The 12,770-nt window shown below is 32.1% G+C and overlaps 1 protein-coding gene across 3 annotated transcripts in view; it reads left to right on the top strand.

The window, feature by feature from the left end:
• Positions 1 to 12,770, top strand: part of Bbg (big bang) — a 35,045-nt gene that overhangs the window by 14,476 nt on the left and 7,799 nt on the right. For all 3 annotated transcript variants that reach the window (XM_026637875.2, XM_026637873.2, XM_026637876.2), the window contains one exon: positions 8,639 to 8,703. In XM_026637875.2, coding sequence (XP_026493660.2) covers positions 8,639 to 8,703 — 65 coding nt within the window. The remainder of the gene's footprint in view (positions 1 to 8,638; positions 8,704 to 12,770) is intronic.

A 12,770-nucleotide genomic window follows, 5' to 3' on the forward strand; every position in this document is an offset into this window, starting at 1 on the left:
TACTGCAGTGTCTTTTGACAATTTAATTAAACATGTTTATTTTTGTTTGAAAACAATAATTAATAATTGTTATTTAAATTGAGAGAATGTAACGTAAAACCAGCTATAAACATGTTTTACACTTGATTTTAAAAGCACTTGTTTTCATTTATTTTGTTACCTAATAAAATTGTAATTTATTGCGAAGTTTCTCAAAACGATATATGTACATATAAACATTCAGAACAAGAACACTTACAACGAGCATTTAAATGTTCGTATTGCAAATTATAATCGAATTCAATACAGTCGTTTATTTGTACATACATAAACGTTTTCAAGACAAAGTCAGACCATTCTTTTATCCAATAGCAAAACAACTGCCTTAAACTTTTCTTAAAGCAATTACATATGGTCGAATTTCGTTAGTAAATATCTTTACACATTAATTTGCTTTATATATTGTGTTGTTGCTTGAATATTAGCTAACTTTTAGTTTATGAAACGGTAAAGTCCGTAAATACGCTTAACTATTATCGCTGACCGCATCTGTTGCAGTAGCACATTTTCGTTCAAGATAATCAAAGTAATAACGTTCACGCTGTGATTGTGACCCACATTCCGATTTTCGAAAGAGAAAACGTGACTTATATGAAACACTACAATATCGATATTAGTATCCATGTAACCCTCTTCTTAGCAAACAGATATAATGCAATTGATCGTTTTGTAAACACTGAAGCTTTTTCATATAATTGCTAGGCTTGGTCGTTTATTTTCATTCTCGTTTCAATTATGACAATTTAGCAAGGTTGCCTATTGAACCAAGATGCAAGTCATCTGAGCCGAGACATGGTTGCAATTTTCGAGGTCACATACTGATGTTCTCAATAACGGAACGCCTTCTCAGCTGTGTTGATATATTCTATGTGCGTACGTGAAAGACTTTGGCATTAGTTGCGATGGTTTGCCAAGAAGCAGTTCATGACTCTATATTTTTCTAGGACATATCGTATGTTGTTATCGTTTGTGAATTCCGTGAAATTTGCTTACGAGTCCATTGCTTATCAAGTCTTAATTTAGTTAATAAATATTTCGGTTTTTAATGCGATTTTAAAGATTCATGTGTAGATACTGATATTGTAATTCTTCAATGAGTTTATTGAACAAAATTTTTACAAAATAGATGAAAGACTCAATAACTATTTTTTTACGAATTCCTTTAAATTTTTTGGTTGTGAACACACTCGATGTGTAAATCATTCAATCGAGAGTTTAATGTTATTCGACATGATTTGAAGATTATCTCGAGACTAAGTGGCCTGATCGTGTCGCCAGCGCTGGCGGCATGCGGCGAGCTTCGGCCGCTAACGGTACCCTTGCGCTAGCGCCGATTGGCCCTGCAACTCGCGGACGTTGTCTCAGCGATCCGATACATCTAATACTGTTATTAAATTTATGCATGTACCAATCTGATCGTACTTTCTCCCGTTCATTATAATCATAAGCATCAGTCATGACGATCGTATCGTTGGCTTGTTTTGGGTGTGTAAGATTATTTTGACACCTACAGCAAGTAGTATTATTTTCGTCTATAAAATATAATGTCATGTAGTTGTCTCTTCTAAAAGTAAAGGTGGCGGTGCAGCTTTACGTTCACACTAATTAAATACTTAGGTGGAAAGCTTGCGAAATTGCAATAATGCGGCTACAGATCCGCAAACCAGTAAAATTGTGTTTCGACGCATAGAATTCCACACGTAAGAGGCGGAAGCGGAGAACAGGGCCTTGATCTTGACTGTACTTATGTATGTGTTCACATATTATGTGAACAAATGTATATATAAAAAGCATATGTCGCGAAGTGGTAAAGAGAGAGACGTAGTGACAATAGCACGTTTGACCCTGTTCGCACGCTCGTCCCTTTCCCGAGTTATTGACTAGTCGACCGCCCCGCTTATGAGAGGCGATTTAGCTATTTGCACATTTACATAGATTGTAGTTCAAACAAAATTCCTGTCTAATAGGCTATTTACCTAATGTGCTTACTCGGCGAAATTGCATTAGTGTGTAGACCTATAACGGTTGCGAATACAGCTACTTAAATACGTGCTATATAATTATTTGAACTTTAAAAAAAAACAAATAGAGATAAAAATATTTTTATTAAAATATCTATGTGAAGGATTCACTTGTGTTTTTTTTTTAATTTTTGGTTTATTTGCCTTGGTGTACAAATTATATTTATAATACTTTTATGCTTATTTATATATTATACAATTTTATACACACGCTGTAAGAACGATATAAACGTTGTGATAAAGAAATTAGGAAAAGTATTTCAAAATCGAAGATTATGTAAATTATATTGAATTAAACTTGAATTAGAATTTTTAATTTCAACTTATAAATATAATATTATATTCCTCTCAGACTTCTGTAACATGAATTATCACCTGAAATTAACATCTTCTTATATGTAACTTAATAGAGGATATTTATTAAAAAATAAATTATTCACATCCTATAATTTATTTTCGAATTGATCGATTTGTTTAAATGAAAGTAAACCTTATCCCATATAAAACAAAACTTAATTTATGTAGGTTGTGTCGTGTTGGGTAAGCTTAAAGTCGAAATGATTAAAACTCATTGGGACAAAAAAATATATAACAAGCAACGGTACAGCGAGTTCCAGAGATAAAATACAAGCACATTATATTATATATATGTACGTATAAGGGTGTAACAAGAATGTTACCGTACGTTGCCGGGCAGAAACATGTAGTGTGGGAGCGAACATATTTTTTGCAGTGGATCTGCAGATAAGCCAGGCTATAGGTAATGAACGATGCGAGGTTCTGCGAAGTGTCGCCCTCTAACGGTATTCGCTGCGGACAACACGGACGAAAACCGTACAATATCATATCGATTTTTTTATAGTGAAAATAAAAAGTAGTTCAATTATATTTTATCTTATTAGTCTGCTTTTATTTTCCATTTTCAAAACTCGTATAACATGTTGTTTTATTGATATAGATTGAAGCATATTATTGCTATGATTGAATTTCGTTTTAAAATGTCGTGAGAAGATTTTTATTAAAATTGAAGACATATCATTTCTATTTAAGAAATTGTTACGTTGTAATTCAATTTCGAAAATCAGTAGTGATTAATTTTAGTATGCTTGTAATTATTAGATTGTATAGGAAATAATTTATGATAGTATTTTATAACATATTATAGTTACTTCTAAGCTTAAACCAAATAAACAGTTTCCATTTAAATTGACATCATAGTTTCAATTCTGGGAATATTGACAAAATATACATTATTTAATAGCTATATTGGAATCAAGCAGAGCTAATTTCACGCACGAAGTCAAGTAAGCAACCATTTCGGTTTAATATAATTGTAAATGTTTTACTTTTTATAATATAGAAATGGATCTATTTCTATGAGAAACGTAGTTATTTCCTTGAGAACGTTTCGAATTTTAAATATAGGCAAATTAATTGTAATTCAAATTAAGTTTAAAAGAATTATTTTCTTTTTATTCATTTTCAAATAACTCCGTTTAACACAATGATATTCTAATAAACTAGAACTTCATTGATTTAACGATTATAAAATCGAATAATTGACTTTACCATAACTTTTATATTGTTTTCTAATAAAGCGTTGTATTCACTTATTGTATAAAAAATAGTATATGTTACATTATACAAAAATCTGATACAAACAATGAGGTAATAATAAATTAAATGAATTTTAGTGTAGTAGATTGTTTTGCCGCTAGCACCCATTGTGTGTGAAATTTCTAGCTCAATCGGTTGAGTGGAACTAGCTTAAAATTCATTTGTAACATTCGACCATAACACTAACAGGTGATGTTAAATAAAAGCTTGTAAAAAATAAACAAACACTATGAAAAATGTTTGTTTTTAAAGCCGTTTTTTTGTATCAAAAATGGCGGGTTGTAAACAATAACAACAAGTATTCTATAAAACAAATACGCTATTTACGGAGCAGATAAATAGACAAAAAGACTAAATAATAACCAGTGTAGAACTGACAGGCTCCGAAAGACATGAAAAAAAACTGGTGACTGTGGTTGCTATTTATAACTAAGAGGTGAACTAAAAGGGAATGTTGCACGATCAATGCTATCTACATACGATTATATAAACTGGACTACGACCAGTTACTCTTAATAAGGTATTTTATGATAGCATATTAATTTGTTTGCGGCCTGACAGTATAATCGTTAAATATAAAATTCCTTTATTTTGATATTAGGTTGTTAAAATAGTAAATATATTATTTATATAAGTTTATGGTAATGGGCCAAAAAGGTTTTAAGATAGTATTATTACTTATGACGTCATGAAATATGCTTTTCATATATCTTTGGACTTTAAAAAAAAGCTATGAGAGTTAAAGAGAGATAGTAAGAGAGCCAGAGAATAAGAAATTTTAATCTGAACGAAGAAATTTCAATTCTTTGTTTATATATTGTGATACATAAAGTAACAATTTTAGTAATTTTTAAACAAATTGATTTTACTTTTGGAGGGCTAAATGCAGGGTCTGGTTAGATAAAAAAATAACATATGTAGACAACTTTGTATGCAATGATCGTGATCTGAGAGATGTTTTCGTCCACACACGGACGAAAACATGATGATGAAGTACAAAAAGTGATATTACATTTAATTGTTTTGTGTTGAAATAAACATAATATATTTAAACTTTATTCTATCACTTTAACAAAAGCAGTTAAAATCTTAATATTAAACAATAGAAGCGTCAACTTGCTTATGGTAAATTGATTATCAAAACCCTACCGTTGGTCGAATAATATTACATTTTGTTTAACAATATAGTTATGTGATTTCAAATTATAAAATAGTAAGATATGTACATGTTCATATTTAAGTACATCACACCTTTCAGCTATAATTTGAACAATTAAATGCTCTACAAATGTTTACAAATCGAAGCAGAGCCTCAAGGATCAATTAGCTTTATTTAAACGTAGTGTTTTACATGATTCATGGCAATGATGTATTAATTAAATATTTTTACACCTAAAATCATATGTTGTCGTACTGAAATAACGCTAAAATTCGATGTATTCCGCCCTCGGTTGCCTTAACCTCAAACTTGATTATATATTCCACAAAAACTAGTCTTGGCTTAAAAGGCATATTGTATATTTCTATATGAATAGGCAGTAGACATTCGCGTCCAAGTTTAAAAGTACGTTTTGTTAGTAATTTTGTGAGTTTAATAAATGAAATCTTCTCTTAGACAATACCTAATTAAAATTTGTTAGTCATTGTTTGTTTGTTTTTAGTTGTTACTACTATGATATACATATATAAATAATACTGCAAGAAATAGTTATAATGACATTTTCGTAACTGGCCATTCACGAGAATGAAATACGAGGATTTTAAATGAAGGCTGTTTAAAGCCAGTAGCATTAAGTTTGTTTTGTTTTTATACTCTTTTTAAAATTAAACTTATTGGGTAATATGAGAGTAAAATTTGAAGGTCGAATCTGTGTGCAACGTTTCTGTAACGTTTCTTACGCATTAAGAAATTTCGATCGTGGTCTTTGCTCATTGAATTTTAATATATTTTTTCCTATTCTTTGGCAAATTTGGATATCCTTCAATATAAACTTATATCAATTCACATCAAATGTATATTATCTTTTTTTCAGAAATACATATTTTCCGAAAACTAATCAAATACATTTTTCTTGAATAGATAATACAAGGAACCATTTCTCAAGACATAAAAGAGTTTTAGTTAATATGTTTTTCATTACTAATAATATAATACCTTTCTGAATATGTATAAGACTGCCATTTCAAACCATCGCATTAGATAATGTAAACTAAATTGAATTAAAACTTAAAACATGCATTCCAAAGCGAATATCCGTATTGCATTGAAAATACGGTATTAGGGTCTGACGACTGTTACGAGATCACTGCAGCAAAATAGTTCCGTAATAACTTTTCTATTTACACTGCAAGTGAATTATATTATTTTCATTAAAATTAGAGGAAATGGGTTACCATAACAGTATAATATACAGAAGTGCTGGTATGGTCGTAGGATATTATAGATTTAAAACATTACAATAAGATATTCTTTCCGTTACGACTTTCGCTCCATAATTGGTTATAAAGAATTTAAAAGGTTAAATGAGACATGCATTGTTCCTTTAATATGAAGAAACTTTGATCCAATATCGACTATCGATGTAACTGAATATAATCGTGAAGGTTTTCCGGTGAGCGACGGGCGACTCTACAAACTGAGCAGGCGCATGAGGCGCGAGGGGGGTGGAAGGGGGGTCACGACGTGGTTAACCTAGGTTACACCACGCTCTAAAATGCTAACTTTCGCGCGTCACTTTGAATTCCCCTGTAATTTTTATTTCGTTTGTGTCTTTGTTCGCGTGGCATGCTGACACCAAAACTTCTTTTCGATTCCGACGTTTATATCGACATTCACAAAATATCAAATTGTTGCTACATGCAAAAAAAAACGACTTGACCAATAAAAGTTTCGTTCGCATATTCAAAGCAGGCAGTGTTTACACAGAAAAACATTAATAAATAATTGTGATAATCTTAATGTTATGTGTAATGCTCGATATTGTACAGCTTCAAGGCTTCGTTGCGCTTATTGGATAGGTATTTCAAATTGTGAGGTATTCAAGCTTCGGTAGAGTATGTTGGAATTCTGATTGTTGTTGTTGCTAGTTTATGCGCGGACCCTGACATTTTGATAAAGGCAGCTGACAGGTTTCGCTGTTATTGGATTCATTTAGGTGACAAAATTACTTAGTCCTATATACTTCAACAAAAAAACAGATTATATTGAGTGTCTTATTTCATAAATCAAGCATTTAATCGTTCATGTAGCATTTTTTTTTATTAAAAGCATTTTTGTTCATTCGTACGCATTTTTTAAAAGTGTTGATTCGCAGAACATACTTCGTAATGGCTTATACTTATAAAAATATTTTGCTTGCATAAAAGGAACTGACTTAGAGCTAATTAAAAATAAAACAATTTCATACTAAGCTTCGTGTATTTGTCTGACTCTATTACATTATAATTACTCATTAAATACAATAAACAATGAGTGGAAACATCTCATATTAGAGAATTTTCCTTAAGTATTCGTAATTACGTATCTCTCTGTTTGTGTATGTGTTTTTCGGTAAAATTTAAAACATAAAGCATTATGAATTTATTAGGCTTATAAAACTTAGGTATTAACGTTATTATAAAATCAAAAGATTTATAGAGCCTTTGAAAATGAAATCCTGTTAAAGTGAAACAAAGTCAGGTGCGATTGGCAGATGACTTAGTCTTTACGTGTATCGAAATTAGCAATTTAGCAGAAGCAGAATAATTATACTTTTTATCTTGCTAATAATGATATTTGAAATTAGTACTACTTGATTGTCTAACACATTTTCGTGTGAAATGACACAAACTCAAGGTTGAAATATGTAAACATGAATGTGTCATAAATGCTCAGAGGCTACGAACAAACTTTATTAATCGTCCTTTTGACTACGGAAATATAAAAATTCGTGAGATCTTAAAAGTTCTATAAAATAGTTAATTGTTAGTCACGTTAGCACCACTGAATTATTGTGCTTAAGTGTGTTGTAAATAATTGTCTGCATGTATCGAAGAAATTCGGCCACAGATGTAACCTATCCGCATTGGACCCTTTGCCCAGCAGTGGGATATTGACGTTCTCTTACTTTATTTAGTAAAACCTCGTAGCCGTGCTTTTTGATAAATGAAGACTAGACTCATTAAGTGCTCCGAATAAATATTCGTACTTATATATTTTTATTCGGCTATTATCGTTAGTATAAATACAAATAATTATTAATTAAGTTATCTGAACAATAAAACAGCCTAATAATAGAGAATAGAATATTCTAGAACGATTTCGTTTAAATTTATAACTCACGGATTTCAAGATGCACTATATTGTGAATCATACGGACTTGCACATGAGACGCGTACAGATGTCAAGGATATTTGAAATATTCAAACGAATCAGAAGTTTCGAAAGGTTTTTTAGGTGAAGGTAAGGCGTGTTTAATCATTTAAAATAGCTATATTCCTAGAAACGATGTTAATGACCATAAAAATTGACGCGGTTAGCTATGCTCCTCATATGTCACTAGTTCACCTTTGAATAAGTCGAACTACAAAACTTTTTTAATTATGCTACAATTTGAATTTTGTAACGTCGTCTGATCTTAATCTATATTTGAATCAATTTATGATATAGTTTTATATACAAACATTGTACGGAATGAAATGTTTAATTTTAGTATAGCGTTATTTATACTTAAGTCCATTTATCTATTGTTTGGTCTACTGCGGTAATTTCGAATAGACCTCGGATAGACCATTCACTAATAATTGTACTACCAAAAATATGCTAATCAAATAGTATTTAGATAATTTGCGCAATAGTACATTGTTTATGTAAAGATAATACGTTTTCATTAAAATTGTGATTGTAAAATTATTTGAATTAGTTAAATCATAAATAAATCGAATAATTCAATACTTAAATCAATATTTATTTAATTTTACAGGAAGCCACCGATTGAAAACGAACCGAATAAACGAAAATCTTTGTTCGAGAGAAATTTCTGGGATGGTAAGTTTTATTTAATAATAATCTTCGCATGTTATTTAATTTTAGTATAATAATAATTGATGGCAGGACTTTGTGCAAGACCTTGTTGATAGTAACATCTACTCATTAGTTATTCTACAGTCTAAACAACGAGAGGTACTTTGATTTGTTGTGTTTGAAAGATGTTCCCGTCGATTTCGGCCACGTCGGCCGATATCAAGAGATAAGCTAACTACCCAAGACATATTATAGTGCACAAATGTATGTGCAGATACAGGTCCACTCTCTATTCCCTCACTGTTATAATCCGATGGGACGGCAAATCCGACACGACCGCAAACAGTTCAGGCGCTCACATCCAACTTGCATACTTCGGGCTGTTACTAAGATTTTTTTTAAAGAAAACTCCAATAAGTTTTTGTTGGCAATAACGGGTACAAGAGATATAATTTAAATCTTAGATTTCAAGTACGGAGTAAGGAATATTACAATTTCTTGCCATTGAAATGTCTGTAGGAGTTGGAGACCGTTTCTACTAGTATGCTTTCCTGCAATATTTTTTAATGTACTTAATCGTATCTCTATTTTTAAATTATATTATATAATTATATTAATGCAATTATAGTAAGCGAGATATTTGAAATATTCATTTTATTTTAAGCGAGTACTTAAGAATCGTTGAGCGAGAAATATAATTTCATAATTAATGAATGATTACGTCTTTACAATCTACTTTAAAACTATTTATTGCGTAATAACTAATATAATAAATGGTCAATGCAAAATCACGTTTGGATATGCAAATTACCTAGCGGACCAAGAGTTAGAGAGAAATTTATTTTGATCATAGTCCTGAATCGATATTATAATATTGGCATTAGGTAGGAAACCTTACGTGTTCAAAGTCGTGAAAGTGCACCTTGCACGAACGCCCGCTTTGTCGCACCTGTTCATTCCTTGCACATGGCGTAATAGTTAGATTCGATGCAACGGTCATTTCCGGTGCGTCGAAATTGTTTTTGTTACGAGAATTATATCACATCGATTATATTAAAAATTTAAAATATTTTTGCACATAGAAATCGCAAATAGAATAAATAACAATCATTTAACTGCAGTTTTAAGAATAGTTTCGGCTGATAAAGTGCTATTTCATTAAACTGAATGGAAATTATCACGACGTTCAATGGTAATTTTACACAAATAGGTTTTTTTTGTAGCGGTCAACATTTCGCAATTCCAAAACGATGTAAAGAACTGTCTTATAAACAAATTTATTTGTTTAACAAAAATTCCACGCACGACACCTTAATTCTGTGAACATAATATATTACGTAAGACATTGAATAAAACCACACGATAAGCAAAATTAAACCAGTCTCACATAAAATTATTATATGAATGAATAAAATGATCTTTAATTACATCGTTCTCATGATGGCGAGAATGAAAGCTTTGTTTTCTTAAACGAAAATTCCAATTATAAAATGTGCACACAAATGAATTCCCCCGAGGAAAGTAAGGTGAGCTGGAATCCCGCTGCACGACCATTAAGGTAACGACCGCGACCTGCCCGTCAGCTTTCATTGTTCAGGCAGCACTTTGCATGCTGCGACTACAATTTCATGCAGCCATTTTATGATTGAAAGTGATTGCCGATTCTTTACATTCGCAAGACCTCTAACACACATCCTTAAACGTAAAACAAAATATCAACGTAATCACAATAGGATGTAAGAAAATGTACATAAAAAGTTTCAATGATTTGACATTTAGCCAACCGGCTTCCATACAAAATTGAAGTCTTGGAATTTCCTGTAAGAAACGACAAAAAGCTTTGCGATTTCAACAATGTCTTAGTAAGTAAAAGATACAGAGTCGACATTTAAACATCCGTCGAGATAGAGGCTTGCAACGTTTAATATAATACATTTTGGCAAATTCCGGAGCAGGTTTGCTTTCAGTTTGCTTACATACCATCAGAGGAGCGTTTTATTCGACATGCAAGCAACACATAATTTTGTCACATCTTATATTTACCATTTACAAACGGACAATAGTTAAGCGATTTCTTATAAAAGGATAGCTTTTTCTTAGGCTCATGTTTCATGTTATATTGATATTCTTCGTGATTTTAAAGGTAACTGTGAATATGTAGTTGTACTTTTGTAGTAGGTAAGAGTATTACATTGATATTATTTATAATAGAGAGTGATTATAGTGCGTGGATTTTGCCCGATGACCTTTAGATCGAAGCAAGATATAAATATTTCTGTTTTGATCGTTTTATCTTTTAGATATTACATAAGGCATGTCACTGGAGAAAGTTAAATTAGTTTTGAAAGTGAAATCGATTACACTTTCTTTTACTTTATCCATTTCATAGACCGATTCGGGGTTTGCATTATTTGTATAATAGATGAATCCAACAAGTCACCTTTTAATAGTTTATTTATTAACGAAGACTAAACATAACGCAGACAATAAGATAAATGATTAAATATCTCTCCGTGAAAGAAACAAAAAATATGATTTTTCGAAAATGTAATTTTTTTTGCAAATCTCTTTTACATTTACTATTTCATCATTCAGTATTGAATGTTTAATTATTTTTCACTTGTATATGTATATATAATGGTAAAAGATTTGTCGAATAAAATTGCATTTTTAATCACAGATAATATAAAATTTGTAACTTATCCCGGAGTCCTGATGCTACAGAAGTTAATAAAAGAGGGGAATGTAAAAAAATGTGCAAACAACTTCACAAACACGTCGGAGCGGTTTAAAGGCCGCGTCCGGATTGTGAGGGGCGACGGCGGAGGGCACCGGCAGCATTCCAGCCTCTGCGGCCGCGGCGACGTCACTATGAACATTCCCAGGCTCTGTTGGTTCTATGCCTGTACATACAACAAGTATGATCTTGCAGAGCTTTGTGAAGTCGCCTGTATTGCAAAGATGTTGTTAATGTTTTATTGAAACATTATAAGCATTTAGTGCATTTCAATATATAGCATTAATTGAAGCTATAATTTTTCACGAAGGCGTTTATCGATAATGATGTAACATTTTCCGCAACCTTAACTGTTGTAGTAAAAGGTTCGTATATAACTTTTAAGTACGGTCGGCGCCCTCTAACGCCTTTATACGCCTAAAAATAGCCTAAGATAAAATCGCTCTTTGTATATCTTCGTAGTCAGCTTCGATATTCAAACGTGATTGATAGTGAAATCGGAACAGTTAGTTGCGTGATCTTTCCATCGGAATGTTTTGTGCTTTTACTTAGTTTATAGTAACTAATCAAATTTAAATAAATTAATAAATTAAACATTCGATGTAAGCGTTCCATTATATTTTATCTAATATAGCGAAAGTGTTTTTAAATTGAATATAAAAGTTTTCTATGCGAAGTGAAGTGACTTAATTATAACCTATTTATTATGAAATATTTTGGCATACAATAAAACATAGATGTAGTTAAAATCCAGACCTACAAAGGGGTCTGCAAGGCGTTTGACGGGTTGAGGGATGCGGGGAAGTCGCGTGCGCAGCTCGTTGTCCGTCCCTGCCTCGGAGCAACGCCCCCGTCAAGGGCGGCGACGCTGCAAAATTCTGCAAGTCCGAAGCGATTCAGTGCATCGCGCCCCGCCGCGGCGGCTCCGCGCACGCCGCTCGCTGCTTGAGAGTTCGCACGCTGCGCCGGCGCCGTGGTTGCACACAGCACACGCACCGTCCTATGTTAAATAACTGTTATTTCGGTCTTTAATACCAATGTTCCGCATTCTTAAACCGATACTCATTCATGTCAATTTGTTACATCAATTCGCTTACTCAAGTGGTTAGCCTTTTGTTCTCGTAACGAATATTGTGAAAATGTTTTAACTTTTTTTGTTTTAAACGATGAAAGTAAACGTATTATGAATGAGCGGTTGCCCAAAACTGGTTTTATAAATGTAAGTGTAGTGTTTTGGATTTGTACACATGATGTTAAACATGGGAACTGATCAAAAATACTTTACGATGCTGGACACACGGAAGCTGCCCAGACGCTCTATCTCACTCATCGGTCCGTAAACAATCAAATGTAT

The sequence above is a fragment of the Vanessa tameamea genome, chromosome 2 (assembly GCF_037043105.1).
Source record: "Vanessa tameamea isolate UH-Manoa-2023 chromosome 2, ilVanTame1 primary haplotype, whole genome shotgun sequence".
Classification (NCBI taxonomy): Eukaryota; Metazoa; Arthropoda; class Insecta; order Lepidoptera; family Nymphalidae; genus Vanessa; species Vanessa tameamea.